The 23,424-nt window shown below is 36.3% G+C and overlaps 1 protein-coding gene across 2 annotated transcripts in view; it reads left to right on the top strand.

Annotated features, from left to right (window-relative positions):
* Window positions 1–23,424, top strand: part of Pla2g4a (phospholipase A2 group IVA) — a 134,430-nt gene that overhangs the window by 73,380 nt on the left and 37,626 nt on the right. For both annotated transcript variants that reach the window (XM_034513674.2, XM_076941311.1), the window contains 5 exons: window positions 347–384; window positions 1,250–1,391; window positions 10,789–10,925; window positions 18,092–18,314; window positions 19,308–19,422. In XM_034513674.2, coding sequence (XP_034369565.1) covers window positions 347–384; window positions 1,250–1,391; window positions 10,789–10,925; window positions 18,092–18,314; window positions 19,308–19,422 — 655 coding nt within the window. The remainder of the gene's footprint in view (window positions 1–346; window positions 385–1,249; window positions 1,392–10,788; window positions 10,926–18,091; window positions 18,315–19,307; window positions 19,423–23,424) is intronic.

Below are 23,424 nucleotides of genomic sequence, written 5' to 3'. Positions count from 1 at the left end.
GTGACCTCCCCAGCAGCCATGAGCTTTTGAACAGGTTTACAGGATGAGGCATGAATTCTCTTTTGTGGATCACATCTCAAATCCAATCAGAAAGCAGTTGATCACCACCATAAGGTCCATGCTACTAATCAGGCAGAGGTAATTCTAATATTTGTTAACATAATTTATTGTGTAGAGATATATGACTAACAAAAATGGACAAATCTGTTTATAGAGAGATTTGTGTCCAACTTTCACTTTTATTTTTCTTGGTTTAATCTGTCACTCAAATTTTATTTTGACAGTTTGTCTTATATCAAGCACATCTGTTTTATTACCTCATATAGTTAATATGTTCCTTTTATAGGTCACTGAAATGATTCTGGAAATGTCTCTTGAAGTTTGGTAAGTTTATTTATTTACTCAGATAAAGAATATTAAGTTATATCACTAAAGAAAATGATTGGTGGCCAAAATAATTCCTAAAGTTTTGAATACATAACAGTATCATTATAGTCTTTTTCAACTATCTGCTCATTTAAAAAAAAAACAAATGGCAGAGTTGTACATTTTGTTGTCTTACTTTTCTAACAATTTGGAAGCTGGCTAATATACAATGTGAGTTGGCCACATTTCTATTGGTATTCTAAAACACCATGACCAAAGCAACTTATAAAAGAAAGACTTTGTTTGGGACTGAAGGTTCCAAAGGGTTAGAGTTCATGATGGCAGAGCAGAGGTAGCAGGTAGCAGGAGATGTGAGCAGCAGTTAAGAGCTCATATCCCTATCTATAAAAAAAAAAATATAGAGGGCACACTGGGAGTGACACAAAAATGCAAACCCTGTCCCCAGTGACATTCTTTTCACAGCATCCTAATTTTCTCCAAACAGACACCAAATGGGGAGCAAATATTCAAGTACCCAAGACTTATGAGGGACTCACCTCCACTACATGATGTATTGGGGGCTCTTATTTTACCTAAATACCACTTTTTTGAGAAAAAATTTAATTTGTTCACATCTAAATACATATTGTTAATCTTTTTTTCTTTATTTGAGCTCAGCCTTAGATCATTGCTTGACATAGGACACAGACTGGTTCAAGATAACCATCATGTTGTGTTCTTGTTTAAGTTGTTTCCTGGGAAATGGCTTGAGAGAAACAGTTGCCATGTATTAATGCACCTTTGGGGGAATTAGGAGGGTGGATAATATAAAACAAGGCTTCTGGGAACCTTGGCTCATTGACTTTTCTGTTTTCCACCATAGCTCATGCCCAGACCTACGTTTCAGCATGGCACTGTGTGATCAGGAGAAAACTTTCAGACAGCAGAGGAAAGAGAACATAAAAGAGAACATGAAGAAACTTTTGGGTCCAGAAAAGAGTGAGGGGCTTTATTCCACACGTGATGTGAGTCTGGAATTTTAAATGTTATTACAGTCTGATGATAATCTTCTAGTATTTTCTCTGAATATATCCCTCAATATGGTCGTTATTTCTTCAGCTTTTGGAGTGGGATAGTAGTTCAAAAAAAAAAAAAACTTTCAGGAAGGTCCAACTGAATATTGATCATATTTGATAAGAGTTAACAGCTATAGTAATTATTTCTAATTTGACTTCCACAAGTGTTAGTTCCCGAGAAAAGCTGAGAAGAAATCACAGAAAATTCCCCTCATGTGATATTCACACATATGTATATTCACCCAGTCTTAGAATTCTCTAAAGAAACAGAACCAAGGGTGTGGAGAGAGAGAGAGAGAGAGAGAGAGAGAGAGAGAGAGAGAGAGAGAGAGAGAGAGAGAGACAGCCATAAAGTCCTGTGATATGCTATATGCAAGGCAGAATCCCAGGGAATACAGGGATACAATTTAATCTGACTCCAAAGAATTTGATACTATAACTATGAGTCAAGGGCTATAGGCCTAAGAATTCGGATGGTTGGGGTAGTGGGATGGTGTTGTTGGTATCATGCCTTAGAGACCCAAGGCCTGAGAACCCATTGGGATAGGTATCCAAGGGCAAGAAGAGGTGGATTTGTATTGAGCCATGCCTGTTCACAAAGAGAACAGACATTATTCTTTATATAGTCCACTGATTTTAACAGTAGACTTCTTGGAAGCCACCCCCACAAATGAATGCAGGAATACTGTTTTATTAGCCTGCTGTCTGGGCACCCCTTGACCCAGTGCAGTTAACACAGAATTTACCATCACATTCTTGAACTGTTAATCCTCCACATCCAAATGGTAGACTTGTTAACATCAACAAACCTGCAGTTGATGTAGAATTGCTCAAAGTCCACAGTTTACGTAAGCTTTTGTAGTTAACGTACATTTTATAGGTTTTGACAAATGTGTAATGACCCATGTCTACAGACTCAGGGGAGATAGTTTTGTTATCTTGAATATCCGTTGTTTTCTACCTACATAATGCTTCCTCTCACATAACCTCTGACATCCACTAGTCTTTCTTCTGGAAGTCAGATAATGTGAAGTCTTTTCAGACTGGCTTATTTTATACAATAATAAAGTAAATTTCAGCTTGTTCTACATCTTCTCATGGTTTAATAGCTTCTTTTCTTTTTAGAATTGAGCAACCTCTGCTGTGTGGGTATAACAAAATTTGTATTCTCTAATACAGGTTTAAACATTTTCCCCTTTATTTTTATGTATGTGTTTTGTTTGGGTGTCGTGTCTGCAAGTGTGTCTGCTCACTGCACTTATGTAGCTCCCATGGAGATAAGAAGAGGGCTTCAGATCTCCTGAGACTTGAGTTACAGAGTGTTTTGAGCTGCCATGTGGATTCTGGGAATGGAAACCAGGTCCTTTAATAGAGCAGCCAGTGCTTTTAACTGCTGAGCTTTCTCTCCAGTCCCCAATACAGTTTTGTTGTTGTTTGTATGTTTTAAATAAGGCATACAAGTACTATTCCTTTAAGAAAAACCATCCCCAAGAGATGAACACAGAAATAAGGTTTTCTTAACTAGCTTTCTAACATTCTATAGCTGATTGAGTTGCATATAAAAAGAAGAGATTCAAAAAGTGTTTATATTTCAGAGGAAAGAGCTTTAAAAATTAACAAAGTAGTCAAAATGAGTTCTACTTATCAAGAGTTCAGAGTAAAAGAATTAATAACAGTTATAACAGTATAATATTTGAATTTAACTTTAACTTTTTTGTTTAAACGTCAGTGAATATTCAGTAATATATTATGTAACCCTCTTAGGGCCATTTATCATTCACTTATCTATCTATCTATCTATCTATCTATCTATCTATCTATCTATCATCTATTATCAATCATTCTCATCATCTACTTAATACCCTGTATCCCTCTCTTCCTCTCAATTCTATTTGTCTATCTTTATCAATAAAATCTATAAAGATAAATTACTATAGTGATGAAATTTCTTGTTAGTGGTAGATCAGAAATTCTTGGTTTATTTCCATTAGCTTTTTCTGTGAACTGAATATTTTAACTACCATAATTTTGTTCATTAAATTCATAAATAAGTACTTACACACACGCACGCACACACCAGAATTTCAATATAAATGAGAATTAATAACTGAGTAAGGGCAACAGATGAACACCCACATGCCACAAGATGTCAGGTTTCCAGCTATATTTTCAGAGAGCCATGAGGTGCAAGGACAGTTGCTAATGTTGGAGTGCCTTTGACTTCAGTGGAGCCAACTTAACAGAAAGATACAGTGATGTGACTTAGGGATTTCTGCCAGAAGGAAATGAAGGGGAGAAGTGAAGCCTCCACTTAAATTTCTATTTTAAAAATTGCAGAGAACTAATTCTCTTTAATTGTGCATCTTCTTTGTTGGCCTGACAGATCTTTTGAAGAATTTATGACAGGTTATTTTGTTTGGTTACTGGTATTTGGAGAAATTACAATCTTAAAATGAGCATGTCACTCATTTTGTTTTGTTTTTTCCAGTTGCTTTTAATGTAGATAACAAGCTTTTCACCAGCAGTTCTTCAGCTGCTTTTTGTTTCTATCTTTGTTATTGTTAGACCATTAGAACCTAGAGATTATATTTCAGGTTGTTCTGATTTCTGTCATATAACACTGATTGAAGACAGCTTGCTAGCTCCTGGAGACCTGGGTGGCAAGGGTAGGTTCTTTACTCGATGACTTTAAAGCCTTGTTTGACAGATATTTAAGGAAATGAAACTAGTGTGTTAAGTGAAGCGATGTGGAGGGATGCTGGAGTGGTTGGGAAGGTGAAAGAATACTGGCCAGACCATGTGGAAGGAGCATGCTGGAATGAAATGGAGGTTTTCTATATTCATGGTCATTCCCTACCCCTCAGAAGATCCTGACTGATAATCCCAGGCTCCCAGTCTAGCTGTTGTTTTAGTTACCTGCAACAATTTTATCTTTTACTTCAACTTTCTCCTTACTCCATTTCCAGCTAGTAACTTAGCTCCTAACCAAAGGCAAGTCAAAGTCCAGAGCTAAGAGTTCCATAAATCAAAAGTAATGCACTTCTGTCTTAGGTTGGTAAGGCTCTTAATAACTCTATCTGGGAGTCCATTTTCAGTTGCAAATGTACTTTGGCTGCCAACATGTTGATGTTGTTTGAGACAAGCTTTAACACAATGGGCAGGAATAAACGTATTCTCAGGACAAAAAGGGTTAGCATGATCAAGCTATATATGCCATTCTTGAAGCTTTACCAAAAAGAAATACTGACCTCAGGCTATGGGGAATTCTTTCAGCAGAGCAGTATTCTTGAAATTCATAAGCTCACTATGCAAAGTTAAAACATCCAGAGAGGTGGTGGAATTATGCCAAATACACTGCAAGTGTCTTTAAATTTTTTCCTAATTATAATGACCACCACTGTAAATTTTAGAACTATCCAGAATCCAGTGATATTTGGCATGACACTCGAGATGGCTCCTTACCCTTAAATTCTGAACCTCCTTCCAATAACTTGAATAGGATAAAGAGCATCATTCCATTGTTCCAAATGCCTATCTAAATCCTCTTGTATATTCAACACATTAGTAAAATTTATTGCTAAATGATTAATAAAAGTAGCTGTCTTAATTCTTGTGTCAAAGCACTTTCAGAAGCAGTGATGCTAGCAATTAATGTAATTAAACCTGTTATACCAACAATAATCAAGCCCACTACCCTCTTAATTCTGCTTAAAGCCTGATTCACTTCTTCCAGTACTTGCAAGCTTTTTTTCTGAATACCAAGGTTCTCTGATATTCAGGGCAATAAAACAAAAGCTGGTTGATAGACCTTCATAACTGACATGGCAGGTTTCAACACACTAACACAATTAGAAAGTGTATAATCAATACAACTTACATTAAATACTGTAGAAGAAACAAAAGTAATTTTAACTTGAAAATTAAAAGAGCTTACCATATGTACTAACACCTGTTTTAAATCCAGATCCTGTCCCAACTTTATCTCTTGCTAACATAACATCATAGAGAACTGCAGCTAACTTCCAAATATGTCTCTGAAAATATCCAGAACCAGACTTCCAAATGAAGACTGTTATTTTCAATATTGGATTGATTTCTAGTCCATGATTGAGTCCAAATAACTGGTCATCGAAAAATACAAGAGTCATTATAAGTTCTCTTTTTGATTCTCTGTTTCACAAGGTCTAAAAACTTGAGGCAAGGCAGCTTGTTCCATCTGGGGTATAGATAAACAAAGTTGGGTCAGGAACATATGTCCAATACAGCTTCCCAGTCACTCATTGTCAGGGCACTCAGCAAGCTCACAGGTCAGCATCATTCTTTGTCCTGGCATCAGCATGTTTCACCCGTTATCAGAGGGCAGCCACCATGCTTCTTCAGCATCCTGCAGAATAAACAAAAACATGCCCTCTTTCCCATATTAAATACCTGATCCAGATCATGCCTTATGCCAGTAAGTGGATTCTTCCCTTTCACAATAGAATATCCAATAATAAAAATAAAGTTACCATCTCCCAACCTAATAAATAAATAAATAAATAAATAAATAAATAAATAAATAAATAAAAAGAAAAAAAGAGTTCCATAAATCTTTCTTTTCTAAGTTTTGGCAATGAGATTGACATGCACCACCTCTGCCTTTCCTTTAGTTTCTCTCCTACTTTAATAAGGGAATTTCCTTTTCTTTCAAATGCAAAACCACATCAGCTCACAGGCCTTTCTTAGGAACCAGGATATGTTAATTATGTAGGCCTTTTCAGACCCTTCCTCATCTATGTTGTCAGCTTCCACTTGAGTATGAATCTTTTATACAAAACTATATGCATGCTCTTCATAACCCACTTTGCACCTTTTCATGTTTCAGGCATCTGCATTCACTGTTCTATTGCATCAGTTCCCTAACAGATGCTCAAAGTGTCTTCCTCTGCCTTTCCCAACCACACAGCTGCCAATGTCCTCCTGGTGTTTGAAACGCTGCCTCTAAAGTTTGCAACATATACTTCATCATGGGTCTTTGATTTTCTTATCCAATCTCCTTGTTCTCATCTTTGATTTCATCATCAATGAGCCTCAAAGAACTCCCAACTTCACATTCCTAATATTGAAAACACCATCATTATTCCCTATATCTCCTCCTTCTCATTTTCTGTCTGAATATGAGAATTCACATTGATCTTCACAAAAAATGAATTTGATTGTGTTATACCCTCCTTTTGCACCTAAAGTTACATTGTTTGTTTTTTTTCTGAATCTATCATGATTTTGCCTAGAAGTACTTGTATAAATATTCATTTGATATTTGCTTTCTCCATTAGAATATAAGTTTGATGAGAGTCATGCACTGTCTGTGGTGTCCACTTGTGTGTTTCTAGTACCTAACACAGCTCCTAAAATACATTACTCAGTAAATATTTTATTTGAGTCAGGAAATACAATTTGGCAATAGTTGACAACATTGCATTTATGGAGAAGTAGAATAGAAGAAAGGGAGGAGGAGGGGGACAGAAAGGAATATCAGGTTTCCAAAACAGAGGGACACCAATGTCTGGATGGTAATGAAGAGAAAAAGGTTTAGATGAGAGGATTAGACTCTTAAAGTAGACACATCTGTGGGCCATATGAGTATGGATTTCCAGTGGTAATTTATTCTTGGGGATTCAAAGGAGTAGTTGCTGCTGCTTCCTCTGATCCATCATTTCCTAGTGGAAAAAACATATTAAATCTTCCTAGAAAAATCAAATTTGGCTTCATATTTGCAAATGTAGCAGTATACTAAGTTTGTTTTTTTGTTTGTTTGTTTGCAGTAGATAGATAGTGAGGTAATTCCTTTTCTCAAAAATAGTAGTCAAAATGTGAATTTCATGTATTTCAAGATGGCTTCTAGAATTCTGGTTTGACACTTATCTATCCTTTTCTCTCTTGTCAAAAATAATCAGCTTAGACATAATGCACACCACACCACTATATGATCAATAGTGTCCATTCCATAAAACCAAGATTTTTTATTATCATGTTAATCTTTGTGTCTTTTAGTCTGTTCTTCTGTTCTCTATAAAGATCTTCACATTCTCATCAGTATTTCATAGGTACCCTCTAGGTATGGGAGAGTAGGTTGTTTCCCTGAAGAACTGTCTTAAGTAAATCACAAAGTAAAGAATGTCCCATCCTGCTCTTGTTTTTAAAAAGGAGACAGTGTTCAGTGCGGGACTTGATAAGTTTAAATCTTGAGTGATCTTAGGCACACACTGTGTTACTTGGGCTTCAGCCATAAAATGGAGATGATATCTCTCATAGAAATGGACATAAATGGCTAGGATGTATCCAGTAAAATGTGCAGAGCACATTGTAGTTATGCAATAAAATGGTTCATCATAAACACTGTTGGGAGTTGTTGATTGCATAGCATCCTGTGACAATAATTGTTAAATGTAATATCCTCAGTTTCCTGCCTAGAGAGTGAGCTAGTCAAATAGTTAAGATTTCTAATAGTCTACAAATTTATGCTGCTAAATACTCAGCTTTAAAACAACAACAACAACAACAACAACAACAACAACTACTACTACTATCACTACTATTGTTTTTGATCATTTGGATTAGAAATCTTTCTGAATCATGTATTTTCATGTTCAGATTGGATGGATTTGGGCTTTCTCATGTTGGTAACCTTTGAAGTCAGCTGCTATTTTGCATGCCCTATGTGCCCACTTGAAACAAATTCTTTAAACCATCACATTCTCTTTCATCATTGTTGCTGTCAAATTTAAATCTGATAAGCAAGCTTGTTCTTGGAATAAAGTCTCTAATTTGAGTAACTGTTCCCCTGGTGAAAGGCTAAGGTGAGTGTCTATGAGTAAGATATCCAAGAGTTTTGTTGAGGAATGTTTGGCGTGTTAGGATTGTTCAGAGTCCATTATTTTAAATCTGATTTTGATCAGATAAAAATTTGATATTAATTTGTGTGATAAAAATTAATCAGATGAAAACTCAGATCTTTTGCATGAAGTCAGATGTTACTGTATGGTTTCTTTGTTCCTGAACATTGATTGGGGTCTACAATTTGGAGTTAGAAGGGTGGAGAAATAAGATCCAACCTTCATCATAGAGTTACAACACAGATGCTTTTCTTTAACAGTTATTAGCAGTTATTGTCACAGGGTACTCTGCAGTCAACAACAACCCCCAACAGTGTCTATGACAGTTTTTTTTAGTGTATAACTACTGTCTCAGCCATTTGTGTTCATTTCCTAGACTCTGTGAGAGACATCATTTTCATTTTATGGCTGAAGCACAAGTAACACAGTATGTGTTCACATTCACTCAAGATTTAAGGACTGTGTTTCATGTTAAACAAATCACTGTGGACAAACCAGAATTTTCCTTTGATAAGGAACATTTTAGTCTAATGCTTGAGTACTAGAACCTACACCAAGTACATTTTCATCTGCTCAGTTTACCTTTCCAGACTTAACAAAGGATATCCTACACTGTCTGCCCTGAAACATTCTCTAAGAATTAATAGAGCGAGAATCAATAGTGCAAAGTGTCACTTGAGAATAAAGAGGAAGTGAGAGGGAGAATGTTCTAGATGAAACATACAAACAGGGTAACATTATTCCTAACAGCTCACGAATCTTTTCACGACCCACTTCAGAAGCTGTTCTGTTCTGCCTTTCTTCCATCTGTTATTTTCTCTAGTCTTTGCCGTATTTCATTCAGATATGAAATACGATAATTGAGAACTGGGGATGCATAAATGAATACATGTATGAGAAATAAAGATGCAGGACTTAGGGGCAGGTGTAGATTTATGGTAAGTCATGTTGCTTACCTTAGCCACAGATTACTCTCTGTCAGTGGGTGGCCCTCATCCATGAGGCTGGAGGACAGACTAAAACAAAAAAGGGTAGGCTGCCTAGTCAGGAAGGACTTTGTACCATCAGCTTTTCTGGGCCTGGACCTTGCTGGTCCACACTGCAGGTTTGGACTTTCTATTCTCTCCAATTGTGTGAACCACTTTCTTATAATGAACATCTTTCTCTATAGACACACATTGCATTGGTTCTGTTTCCTTACTGAGCCCAAACACAGTGCCATGAAAAAAAATGCCTTTTGTGATGGTTAGATCCTGGAGACTATTAAAATGCCAAAGCCCTTAAGCACCACAGAGCTTTCTTCTCAAAGGAAGGAAATCAATCGCATTTGCAAACACATACATCAAGAGAGATTAAATCAAAATGGGCCTTTTGGTAAAGGCAAGTTCATTTCCTATAATCATGCCAGAAAGTATGTGGAATATTTTTGGACACATTTATATACAAATATTAATGATCTTAGATCCAAATATAACCTAAAACTTAACATTTCTTATCTGATTTTCTTCAAATAGCAACCAGGACTAACAGATGCACAAATTATTTCTCTGGATGTTATTTCAGAAATGACTTTAGAAAACTATTTTAGCATCTAAATTTACTCTTCATGTATCAGTTCTTAGAGATTGTAACAGGGAATGCAGTGTAGGATGCCCTTTGGGGGAGTCTGAAAAGGTGAACTGAGCAGATAAACTCTTTCTTGGCATAGTTTCTAGAACTCAACAAAATCATGCTGATACAATTTGATGTTATACATGAGTATAAAATACAGTTTGCCTGTGCATCTGGGGATTTCTCTCTATAAACACCATCCTTTTCTGTACCAACGGCAAAGAGGAAGGAGCATGGCTTTTGGCATTAGCTGTACCTTAGCTTGAGTCTTGGTTGTTATGGAGTCTATATTGTGGGCTCTTAACCCCTTTCAAGTGGAAACACAAACGGCTTCTTTCCACATGTCTGTTATTGCTAGCACCAGATCTGTTACACTGTGTTAAAGATTCTCCCTGTAAACATCCCTTGAAAGCTAGCTGTTTGCTTAACTGTAGGTTTATCAGCTGTGAAACTGACAAATAACAATATGCTTTTTAGACCTTTATGGGATATTTGAGAGACCAAATGAATCAACGCCCTGAAAGCAAAAAAAAAAAAAAAAAAAAAGCAAGCTATAGAGTATAGCAGCTTGAACAATCATAGAGCTTGGTTATGGGTGGTATTATAACTATTATTAAAATAATGTTTTCCAATCGGCTATGATTCTTGATTTTTAAGATGAAACACATTTTTGGATTGTGCTCTCTTTTTAAAAAGTTAAGTTACTTATTTACTTTATATCTTGATTGAAGCTTCCCCTCTGTCCTCTCTCCCCAGCCCCTCCCTCTCTCCAGCTCTCCCTTAACCTTAAAGTTGAAACTGAAAAGAAATTAATCTATAGTTTCTGCTGTTTGTACATTCTCTGTGTTGTTTCATTTTAGGTGCCTGTGGTGGCCATTTTGGGTTCAGGTGGGGGTTTCCGGGCCATGGTAGGATTCTCTGGTGTGATGAAGGCGCTGTATGAATCAGGGATTTTGGATTGTGCTACCTACGTTGCTGGTCTTTCTGGCTCCACATGGTTAGTATACATTTTTAATTAATTTGAACTTTATTTTTCTAAAGGTTTATAATTTTTCTATCTCAAACATTAGGAAAGGAGGATTTAAAAAACTGAATCTTCATATTACTGAAATGTTACAGTGTGATGCTACTGCCAGTGTAAGAATGTCTTATAATAAACATTTATATCTAGTTAAGGCTTTGACTATTGGTTTACTCTTTAAAGGCAGTTTTGACTAACATTGTAGTTAGGGCATAAAATAAAAAGGATAGCCTAGTTGAAGATAATTTTAGATAAACATGACAGTAGTGGAATAGTATACTCCACCCATAATTAATTTAATCTGTCTATAATTTGCTGATTTGGAGTCCTCCAGAGACATGTCTAAGTCTATATGATTCACTGGGTATTCATCTTTCTCTTTAGGGCAAATAGAAAAAAAATGCAAGATGCTATAGACTACAGAAGAAGGAAAATGGCTCTGGGCAGCACAGATATAGTAGGCTGCATTGGTTCTTATTTAACTAAATATTAAACTTATCCTTTAATTCTATTTAAATTCTCCTAAACTAGGTGGATAGCTATGACACTCATATGGTTAACACTTATGTCCTGCAGAATTACCATTTTGTGACTAATACTCATAAAACATTTTCAGAGAAACACTACATAGTTTTTGGTGTGCCCAGCCCACTGAAAAATCAAACAGATAGCTGAACTTTTACTGGTGCACACCTTTAATTTAACAGCTCAGGAGGCAGAGGCAGGTGAATCTCTGAGTTTGAGATGAGCCTGGTCTACAGAATGAGTTCTCGGACAGCAGGAGCTACATAGAGAAACCCTGTCTCAACCCCCATCTCACCACCCTCCCAAAAAACCAACCCCTTCAGAAAGAAAGTCAAATAGATGGTCTTCTTCAGAAATCTCAAATAAATTGTAATAAGATGTATTTATTACCTTATAACATGTGTCTCTGGTCTAGAAGGGCAATTTAGTTATTTAGCCATTAACAAAATTCATGTGTCATTCTCTTGTAGTTTTTATGTTTAGCATTTTTAAAGTATCTGTGTCATTTCATCCCATGAAGTGGATATTTTTATTTCTTAATTTTTAATTTTTAGCTAAAGAAAAATGGACTCACAGGCCAAGTGATTTTTTTCATCTCTTTATGGAGCAGCTTTAAGGTCTATATTCTAATTTTTGGCACTAAATTATAATCTTCTCTTAGAGAGTTGTACATGTGCTATGATGTTAGTGCCATGTTCTAAGCACTTGAGCCAACCACCTACTTCTTACATATTATATAGAGTTTCCTATGTAAATAATCTAGAGTTGTTGAATTTTTTTCCCTAAGTCTTTTGAACCAGATTCTGTGATTAAATAACCAATAACCCAGGGCCACATTTGCCACTTTCATTGTACCCTCAACATGATTTATGTCTTCTGACGGAAGGGTGTAGCCCATCATTATTCTTTCCCTTGAAGGAAAGAGCACGCACCTGCCTGTTCAATGAGTAATGTGGTGTAAACACTTGGACCCTACAGTTCAATCTCTTACTTAGTAATTTTGTTATTTGCCTCTGCATGGTTTTCTTCACCCAATATTTATTAGATCCTTGGTGCCTTTTACTGACTACTGAAAGAAGTCTATTCTCTTAAATGCACCCAATAAGTGATGTCTAGGCCTTGAGTACCGACTTGGGGAAGAATCATGTACTTGTGACATGGGTTAGACCTGTAGTCATTGCCTTCATCATTGATTTGGGCAATCTTGTCTTACATGACCTTGTCAGGAACCTGAGAACTTGTCATATGAAATGTTAGTTTTAAATTTATCCATCCTCATACAGACATGATGTCGGCTCTACCCCTTTTCATTTGAATCTTAGCTTTACCATCTTTATTTCATTTTCATGAGTGACCTTCAGTCTTTAAAGCTTTGTAATACATGTTCTCTCACATATTTCTCCATGTGTGCATATTGTATAGATCTTCCTTTATTTCTTTGGTGGAGTTAGGAGGTAAGGGCTGTGATATGTCAGACATACTGTCCTTCTTTTAAGTTCTATGTCATCCCCTCCGATTGCTCTCTCGTCTGTGTCTCCATTATTTACTTACATGGATTTCTCCTTTATGCTAGACCTCTTCCATGACCTCCATGTGAAGGACAACACAACAAACTTCAGAAATTTCACAAACCTTTACCACTTAACCACTTGAGCTATTGTAACCAATAGTTTAATTTGTAGAGTGCTGAGAAAAATGTGACAGACAAAGAAAAGAGGAAGAAAACTAATAGAACCAGCAAGAATCCCTGAGAGAGGAGACCAAAAGGAAAGATGAGTCCCAGAGCACAGGGAGAGGAGAGCTCTGGGAAACAGGCTAGCCTGAGTTTGGAAAATGTTTGTGGTTTTAATTTGGAATCACTTAATTCAGTTAATTGATATCATTTCAGTCATGAAATTACATGAAACAAAGCAGAAGCTCAAATGTGGCAATGTGAATGCTTGAAAAACATGGGTCAGAAAGGAGAAGAAAAATGGACAGTCATTGTTTGAGGAGACTACAGGGCTTCCTTTTTTTGTTTTGCAAATTTATGAGACTTGCATATTGAGGTAGGTGTCTGAGGTGCAGGGAAAAGCACAGAGAGGTAGTAAAAAGACAGGAAAGGAAAAGGTCATAAATCACAAACAGAGAAGATTTAGAGAGAGAGAGAGAGAGAGAGAGAGGGACAGATCGCAAGGTAGAGGGCATACACAGGGAGAGATGAACTATGAAGAGGAAGCTGGGGTACAGGAGTGGTGAGGGCAATTCTTGTTAATGATTATTCTTTGAGTAAGATAGATAAGAAAGTAAAACAAAGAAGTCAGAAAGACTTGGAAAAACAATTTACGCTTCATTGCTCTGTAATGCTTCATATTCTATGGAGACATGACTATAATTTGGCAGAAATGAGATAGGACATATATGTGTAGTAGCCCTGAACCTCCCAAACAGTTTTCTGTGGTCACAAAATTCAGTTTCAGGTTAGACAAAGGTTCTCTTTTGACTGTAGCTACCTTTACAGTACTTATTTCTGAAATTATTTTTTGATGATTCCTATGACTCATGAAATATAAACTCGGGAGACTTGGCATGAGTAAGCAAGGAGAGTCATGATGCTGATTCTGTGTTCTCTTGCCTAGGCTGTTGACAAAGCTCTCTCCCACAGAGAAGCTGTTGTCTTGTAGCACTGGGTGAGGCTATATAATCTTAATTACCATATTTGTTCTGGATTACCCTCTAAAAAGAAATCAAAGTGTGTCTCTGTCTATAGGCAAAAATAATAGTGGCCTTTCAATTAAATTAGCTAACATTAACCTTGAGAATGAAAATGTTCACTAGCATGGTGGATTCCTAGAACAATGTGGACGGTCTTCTTAAGTTATACAGAATTTTGGTTGAGAAAGAGAATTACTTTGGCACATTTTTGATATAGAAAGCCTATATGTATGCACCCAAGGGTTCTAATTCAGCAAAGCCAAGGACGGGTACTCTAATGCTTTGAGTACCAGTATGCACGGTGGCCTATAGTATTTGAAGATAGGGATTGCATTGAGTTTTTATGCTCTAGAATAATATAGCATTGAAAAATTCACACTTAAATGATTTTATGTAGAAATAATGAGGTTTCTTCTATAAATAAGTTGAAAGTTGTAATTAAGTACTTACAGATTTTTACATGAATAAATATACGACCATTTCTTTCATTGATTTATATATGTTCTGCCAGAGACACTCTTTAAAAACTTGATTGATATAATTAGGATCAAAATTAAGGCTTAAGTGTGGAATCATATCTTGGAGTGACATGTGTGAACTTCAGGTGTTCTTGTATGCATAAAACTAGATATATTTAGTTCTGAGTCAATCCAAGAAGAAAAAGAAAGGCATTTAATCTTAAAGTGATTCATAGAAAAGTTGATTGCATGTCATTCTATTTTTAGCTACCACTCAAGCCAAAATTCAAATCCAAGTAGACAATGATATCATGAAAAGGATGTCCAGCTCACTCTGATGAATTTTAAAGAATATGTATTCATACGGCTGAACAATAAAGGCCATTAACTTGGAGCTAATAAACTATTCAAGGTTTTTGTGTTTTGTTTTTGACACTAGAACTTAAATTCCCAAGGAAAGAGCTTCCTGAGAAAAATGGAAAGTAGAGAGAATGAAACTGAACAGCTCTACTTCTTCTTCCAGAAGGATAGTGGCAGAGGGAGAAGGTAGCCCTTCTCCATGGGACCAAGAGAGTGTGGGCTCACATCACAGTACAGTGTATGCATTGTATTCAATACATTGCAAAGGCCTTTCTCTGACATGGACAGTTGGAGGTTTTCATCAACCTTTAGCTGCTGAGGAAAGGCTTTTCTTAACTTTCAGGAGGGACAGAATAATGTTGAGAGACATAAAAGGGAAGAGGGAGCCTGTAGATCTTGCTTGAGGCAAGCCTTTGGGAAGAGTACTTGTTACAGTTTATATTGATTCATTCTCAGTTCAGCTAAATATAGATGGAGAAGTTGTATTGCAGTGTACATGGAATTTGGATAATTATATCTGTCAGTGTACAGTAAGGAATGATGATTTTCAGTGACAGAATGGCCACATCAAACCCTTTTCACTTGGGTTTAAAAAAATCATTCCGTGACTCAACTGCTCCCCGGTGTGAAGCCTTGCTTGTCTTACTCACATTTATCCTGTCTCATCCAGGGAAAGACCCAATGTTCCTTATTATAACACAGACTAAGTTTGGTACATTAAATATAGAAATAAAAGAAAGAGAAATGTAGTTTGAAGAAAAAAATGGATGCTATAATAACATTTGTGGACATGTGATACTTTAAAGAAAAGTTTCCTAGACTTCAAAAACAGGCAATCAGTGTGACGGTAAATAATACACATTTTGATAAGTTACAGGCATCTATGTGGAGGTAAAATTATTCTTAGTAATTTGTGTTGATTTTTTGTTTGGGTTGGTGTTGGGGATTTAACTGAGTCTTATACATCCTAGCCAAGTGTTCTACCACTGAGCTAAATTCTTAACTATTCTTGGTAATAGAACAAATAATTTCTTTATGAGGCCAGTCATAAAGAATGAGCTATATTTTGAGTATTTTCAGAGCTGAGCCTGTTAGTCTCAAAAAGGTGATTTATTTTCAAATATTTTGATGTCCTTAAATATAAACCACTATAGCGACATACGCATTTATTAAGGTTAACAGTGTTCAGAAATTTGGGTTCTTATTGATGTGTATGAATCATCGTGTAGATTTTTGGATAATTACCCACGTACATGGAGACTGTATTTTTAAGTGCTCTATGTTGTATTTTTATAGTTATTTGATGATTGTACTAACCAGAGTTCAGGGTAAGTTTTTGATGACGTATCTGTACCAGGTGTTGGGGGAGTTAGAAATTCAGTTGATATGATCAAAACATTTCAGTAGTTTTTCTTTTTTGTTTTGTTGTTGAGCATCTGTTTTGTCTGTGATCTTTCATTTTTATTCACTAAAATAATTTATTCACCAATTTATTTTTAATCTATTATTTTCAGCTTGTTTATAAGAAACTCTGCATCCAAGTGGACATTCTAATTGACTATTTAGTGAGAATAGTTTTGTTAGGTAAGGTCTAAGATCTTGTAAAGTCATTAAAATCTAGAGCCTACACTTTGGAGGCATTGGGAGTAGCTTTACAAGTTCAAGGCTAGTCTAGGCTGCATAGTGAGACCTCATCTCATAAAGCCAAACTAACCAGACATGGTGATGAATGTCTTTAATCCCAGCCCTTAAGAGACAGAGGCAGGGGTGAGTTTGAGGCCAGCCTAGTCTGTTTCTTAAGCAAGACAGCAAAAGCTACATAATAGAGAAACTCTGAAAAACAAAACAAATAAATAATAACCAATCAATGAAGAAAAATAATCAAGTTTCCAGAAGATCGGACATGTTTTAAATTCTAACTCTCTTTTATTAATCGATTACATGGACATCTTACAGAATGATTAATTCTTTCTTTCCTCATTTTTAAGCTAGAATATTTGCAGGCTCTTTAAGGCAAGAGCTAGGAGTATTTAATCCAAATAGTGCCTAAAACACAGCAGGTCTCAGTAAGTTAGGCTTCCCTTACTAAAGAGAATATAAGCCATGATGATGGACACAGAGATGAAAACCTGTCCTATTTTATGGATTTGCTTGTGTGGAATGGTAGAGTGTCTTCCAGTGTACTTTGGGCAGTCAAGGCAGTAAGCTGTTGCATATGTCAGATTATCTACTGCAATTGAAAATAGCAATAATAAACATTTATTTTCACAGAAGAAGGTCAGAATTTATTAATGGAGACAGATAAGGAAAGAATCTCTCCGTTTGATATCTACAGTACTAGAGATTTGGGATCATAGCAGAGAGGCTAGTAACAGAATGATTCTTATATGCTTAATAAATAAAAGGCTTACAGCAATTTTTTTTATATCACTTGAAGTGGCCAAATATCTGGTGGCCAATAGGCGCCATCTGGCAAGACAGCCTTATTCTCCTCCAGGCTGTTCGACTTAGGTTCATATCGTTAAGAATTCAGAATTCTACCTGGAGCACAGTTTTGGATTTTATATAGTTGGCCAGTGCACAATTTTAAAAAGAGAGAAAAGAGAAAAAAAATAAGGAAAGAGTGGAGAAAGAAAGAAAAACATTTGTCACAAGTGCCAAACATCCATAGTAGCAGACAGCACAGTTTCTCCATGTAGATCATACTCATGGAAAGAGATTATCCAGTTCCGGACGGCTTTTACATCCAGAAAGGTCAGTTTACACATGACTCAAAAATGTTGTCATCCATGACCAGTAAGTATGATAAGGACAATCATTCTTGGCCGACTTGTGGGTAGTAGGTCTGGCTATCCTTTTCTGACAACTATGAAGAGTCTCCATTGCTCTCCCAAATGTGGTTTCCCCTAAATTGCTTCCAACACAGAGCAGGTCAATTCCAATTACAACTTTGTTTCTTAGATAACTACTACTTCCAACCAGATGGAGAAGTTAGCTAAATATATTTACTGTTCTTTATCTTGTGGTGAAGAACGCCTTCTCTCTTTGTAGACCTTCTAAGGAATGCTTGTTATCTTTACCGATGATGGTTTGGTTTATTTACAGGTACATGTCAACCTTGTACTCTCACCCTGATTTTCCAGAGAAAGGTCCAGAGGAGATTAATGAAGAGCTAATGAAAAATGTTAGCCACAACCCTCTCTTACTTCTTACACCACAGAAAGTTAAAAGATACGTTGAGTCTTTATGGAAGAAGAAAAGTTCTGGCCAACCTGTCACCTTTACTGACATCTTTGGGATGTTAATAGGAGAAACACTAATTCAAAATGTAAGTCATCATCAAATGATAATCCCTTTAACTGTAGTAGGCAATGTAGATTAATGATGTTTGACCTTGAAGCAGGTACAAGACATTTTGCAGAATCTACTTTGCTCACCTTATTTCTTCAATAGTGTATGTGCTAACCATATTGTCTCTGCCAGATGTCACAATTCTTCACTGCAAACCAATGCTCATCAACTAATTTAAACAATTGTCAGTTTGACATGTCCTTTGGAAAAGTTAGATTTTCACTGTCAATTCCCCCTTGAGTGGTAAGATAGTAAATAGAAGTATTGTTATGTGATGGTGAATACAAGTGATATTAAAAGCAGAAAGGAGGAGATTTTCTCTCATCAGCAGATAAGCCCATGCACTGTTCTCATCTCGTCAGGGGTGTGAGTTCAATACCCAGCAACTATGTCTGGTGGCTCACAACTGCCTGTAATTCCAGTTTCAGGAGGAGCCAATGCTTCTGGCCTCTGTGATCACTCTCACTCACATGCATGTATCCACACACATATACATATGCATATTTTATTTTTGTATATTCATATTTTAAAATGATAAATAAAAATGGTAGAACAACACTCTTTGCCTAGTAAGCGTCAAATAAGAAAATAGATCATAGGAAAGAAATGTACTTGATGTGTCACCAGAGGGTGACATTTTATCTGAAGATAATGCAGGGGAGATGGAACAGCCTGTGCCAGGGACACCAGCTGAGAGAATTATTTCCCGGCATATAGCTGCCAAATCTTCCTCCACTTCAAATGTTGACATAGTCCCCAGAGATTCAATTGTTTTAGAATACAGACATCTTTTTCCACGGAGCCTTATTTCTGTTGTCTACTTAAGACCACAGATTTCCAGAAATAATAGAACTTCATTGCATTATAAAATGCAAATGATTTGCTTAGACATATTATTTCAAATAGCTTTGATTTGTGTCCATGTCTATGTATTTAAAGCCATCTCTTTCTTTTTTATGTATATGGACAGAGAATGAGCACGACCTTGAGTAGTTTGAAGGAAAAGGTCAATGCGGCCCGGTGTCCTTTGCCTCTCTTCACCTGTCTCCATGTCAAACCTGACGTGTCAGAGCTGATGTTTGCCGGTATGTTCCATTTATCACAACATCCCTTGAAATGGAGATTTCTAATGGCTTTCTCTACAGACAAAGTCAGAATCAATTTTAGTTGCTGATTATAATACATTTTCTGTAACCTAAGACAGTTTGAAAATATAAAAAAAAATTAAGTTAGATGATTTTTCTGGTTCAAAGTGGGTATCCCATCAAACTCTATCTCATGCCCATTTAAGTCAGAGAACTGGAAAGTACTGCTGAAAGAAGTCAGTTACTGAATGGTCCCCTTTTTGATGTCTGCAGATAATATGATGTCTGGTATTCTTAAGCCATGTTTATACTTGAGACTGAAAAGCAAAATGCCTCACTTCTAATGAGTAAAGTTCTACTTGTGTCTTTTATAGCTTCAGTTCTTGGGTACGGTCAAAGTACATCATGTCTCTGGGGACTCCCATCTGCATTCAAGCACATTGTAGAGATGTCATGGACTGGTTGTAGGGACATACAGCTCATTCACATAACGCTCTTTAAAAAAAACAACTATGGATTAGCAGATGTAAATCCATATTCCTTTTATAATTTATGACTCTCTCTCTCTTTTTTTCTTGGCTACATAGTCTTATGCAAGAAGTAGTTTATAAAAAAGTGATTTGTTCACTAACATATACATATTTATTATGATGTGAATCAAAATGTTTATTGTGCTTATAGCTTCTAGGAAGCACTATTTAAATTTGTTGTTTTAATCAACGTTTAGTGGATCATAGAGAGGTAAGTATTTTTAACATTGCATCACAGGAGAGCAAGTAAAATCTTAGGAACACCGTGTGATTTGTCTAATCATCCTGAGCCCAGTCCACAGCGGAACTGAGAGCTGACTTTGTAAAGCCTTAATAACCTCACGTTGTCTGATTACTGACCTTGTTGGGAGGCAGATTTGTCAGGTTCTCGGGGTGACCCCTCTCCCTTGCTACAGCACATTGTTCTTATATATAAGAGTATGTCATTTCTTTGGGTAATTTTCAGTAAGCATCAATGAGACAGAAAAAGTCTACACTTATCTTTGGATATACTGCCATCAGCTTCGTGTCACCTACATTCTGTCATCTCTTAATAATGTTTTGACAAATGCCTGTGATAAAATATAGAAAATACTTCAATCAATGGCAAGCCCTAATTACATTTCTGGCACATTTTAACAAATTTGAGTGTTCTATGAAAGTTGCATAAGAAAAATCAGTCTTTGAGATTTTAAAGACAAATAGCATTTTGTATATAAAGGTGAAGTTAGTTACTGAGCTGTCAGTGGCAGGAAGGGAGGCATGTATCTGGAGTTAGCATGCATGCCCCAAAGCAACAAGAACAACAGCTTTGACCAGGATGTCATTCATCCAGGAGACTTAAAGCTATATCACATAAGGAAATCAAGTGCTATGATGATATGCAGCCCCCTCTATAGATATTCTTTTGGGAGAGACTTGGAATTTTGGGGACTTGCTGATACCTTAGCATTCACATTCTAGTGAGAGCTTGGAGCATCTGGATAAATCATTTTTTACCCTGTAAGCATTGAGGTGAGACCAGAAGAGCATGACAATTTAATTTGTCAGCTTTGGCTTCTATGCTGAAATCTCTCTGGCAGGTTATTTAATTTCTCTCATGCTTAGTTCCCTCACTGTTTTAAATATTACTATTCATTACCTTTACCATGTGGAAGAAGTTATAATGACAACTCCTGGTTTATGCATAAAATTGACAGTTATAGAAACACATATTTTGTTATTATTGTTACAATAACAGAATGGCCTTTTTTCACAGTGCCAACTATCTTCTCTGAGATTTTAGTTGACAGTTGCTGGCAAGGAAAACATTAACTACAATAAGAATAAGTAGTTTTGTGGAGGCTAATGGCACAGCTTCCTCTTTATTTTGGATCTGAATAAGTCTGATCTAGAAATGACGCTCTGAGATGCTACATGCCATTAACCTTGATTGCTAAGCCTCTGAGATAAGGAGGGTCAAGTTGTGTCTTCCATTAGCTATGGGAATCTCCTACTCAGATAAGATGTTCTGAGTTGCATATCATGACTGTTCAAGTAGTTTGACTCAAGTAATTAGCAAAGAAAGAAAAGAAAGAGAGAAAGGAGAAATAGTGAAAATACATCTTCTGCTTATTGCTTGAAAAAAGTTTTTCATATAAAACCAAAAGGCTGAAATAGGCAGTGAATTATTTTTTTATAATGATGAAGAACCCAACCAGCTAAGAGAAATCTTATCAACAACTGTGCTTCATAAATACCAGAGAATGTTTTTCTTCCTTCTTAGAATATCTTTAGATGATTTTTCCTTTGGAAGGTTTTCAACAAACGAATATTAGTGTTTAAATCATTAAAGCTTCTGACTCCTCCACTGTGTTCCATGGCTAAGATTTAAAACTACATTTAAGATTTTCCCAAAGGATAAATAAATTACACATACTGAGTATGACTTAGGGTTATGGATTAGGCATCATGATAAATTAATCAATTTTGAGACGAGATCTTGCTATGTATCTCATGTTACCTGCCTTTAATCTCCAAGTTGTTAGGATTACAGAGGTATGCCACCATGCCTTGTCTTATGCTAGCTTTTATGATTAAAACAATAGTTTTGAAATTTATTGCCTTTTCTCCCAAAAGTATAATCTTATTGAGGACACAAAACTAAAACCTGGACAAATTAACAATGTACATCTAAAATATAATTGTTGGAGTATGTAGATATGATGTAGGATAACATCGTATATCTTTAGTATAGCTATAACAATGCTTTATGGGGATGATTGAAATAGGATTCAAGTTTGACTTGGAGGCAAGAGGCTTCTTTGAATAGGAACAGCATGAAAATATTTAGAAAAGAGTCAAAGGTCTATTTTAGGGAGTCACGAAAACTCTTAAGCTCCCCATTCTGGAGCCCAGGACTTATGCACACCCTGGTGTAGACTAAATGTCCATGAGAGAGACTAAATGTCTGAAAGTGCTAAGCTCAAAACAATTTGCTCTTCAGCTGTCTTTACTTAGTTTTATGATAATGGGAAATAGTTATTGTTTTGAAGCTAGGCAATTAAATTAGTCAGTTAGTGTTTTTTTTTTTTAAGTTGTTTGTTTGTTTGTTTTGTTGTTGAGGGCCTAGAAAGATGGCTCAGCTAAAAACACTTGATGTTCTTGGAGAAGATCTAGGTTAGGTTCCAAGTATGCACATGGTGGCTAACAACCATCCTCACTTCCAGTTTCAGAGGAGTCTGTGCCTTCTTCTTACACCTATGGGCACCAGTCATACATGTGGTATATGTACATACATGTAGGCAGAACATTCATATCAAATAAATAAATAAATAAATCTTTAAAAAATGTTTTCAAAGCCCTTTGGTAACTGGAAAAGAAAGATGGTAGAAGAAGAGATGTTTCTTATTTCTACTTTCAAATTGAATCACTATGATGAGATCCCAAGGCCAGGGAGACAGTTTAAGAAAGAAACAAGTAGGAAGATGTTCAAGGCCAGTCTCTTATGATGACAGATTTCACAGTCAAACAGTTTTCAGCAATCGGTGAATCAGTCACTCAATAGCACAGTTGTCTGGGCCGTGATAATGTAGTTTTCCAAATAAGTAGGAGAGGAGGGAAGTTTTTTTTGTTTTTGTTTTGTTTTTTTTTTTTTTTTTTCAGACAAGGCCAGTGGGAAGTGATGATGGAAGATCTGAGTGTAGTCCTGAGCAGGAAGTGGGAGTGAGCAGATGGGGGTCCAAGAGCAAGGCTGAAATTGAAATGTATGAGTCAACAGCTGGAGGGCTGGGGCTGAATAACAGGAGGAAGCCTTCAGTGAGGAGTAGAGGGGAGATCTGAGCTATTCAACATGTCTGTCATCATGATGTCCAAGCCAATAGAAGCAATTAAGGAGGGATCAATCAAAGTGAAAGGAAAGAGGAAATTCACATGAGGTCTCAAGACAGTATTTGAAATGGAAACACTGACACAGGAGTTTGCCAGGAACCCT

Source organism: Arvicanthis niloticus, chromosome 10 (assembly GCF_011762505.2).
Source record: "Arvicanthis niloticus isolate mArvNil1 chromosome 10, mArvNil1.pat.X, whole genome shotgun sequence".
Taxonomy (NCBI): domain Eukaryota; kingdom Metazoa; phylum Chordata; class Mammalia; order Rodentia; family Muridae; genus Arvicanthis; species Arvicanthis niloticus.
This window is presented reverse-complemented; position numbering and strand designations above follow the sequence as displayed.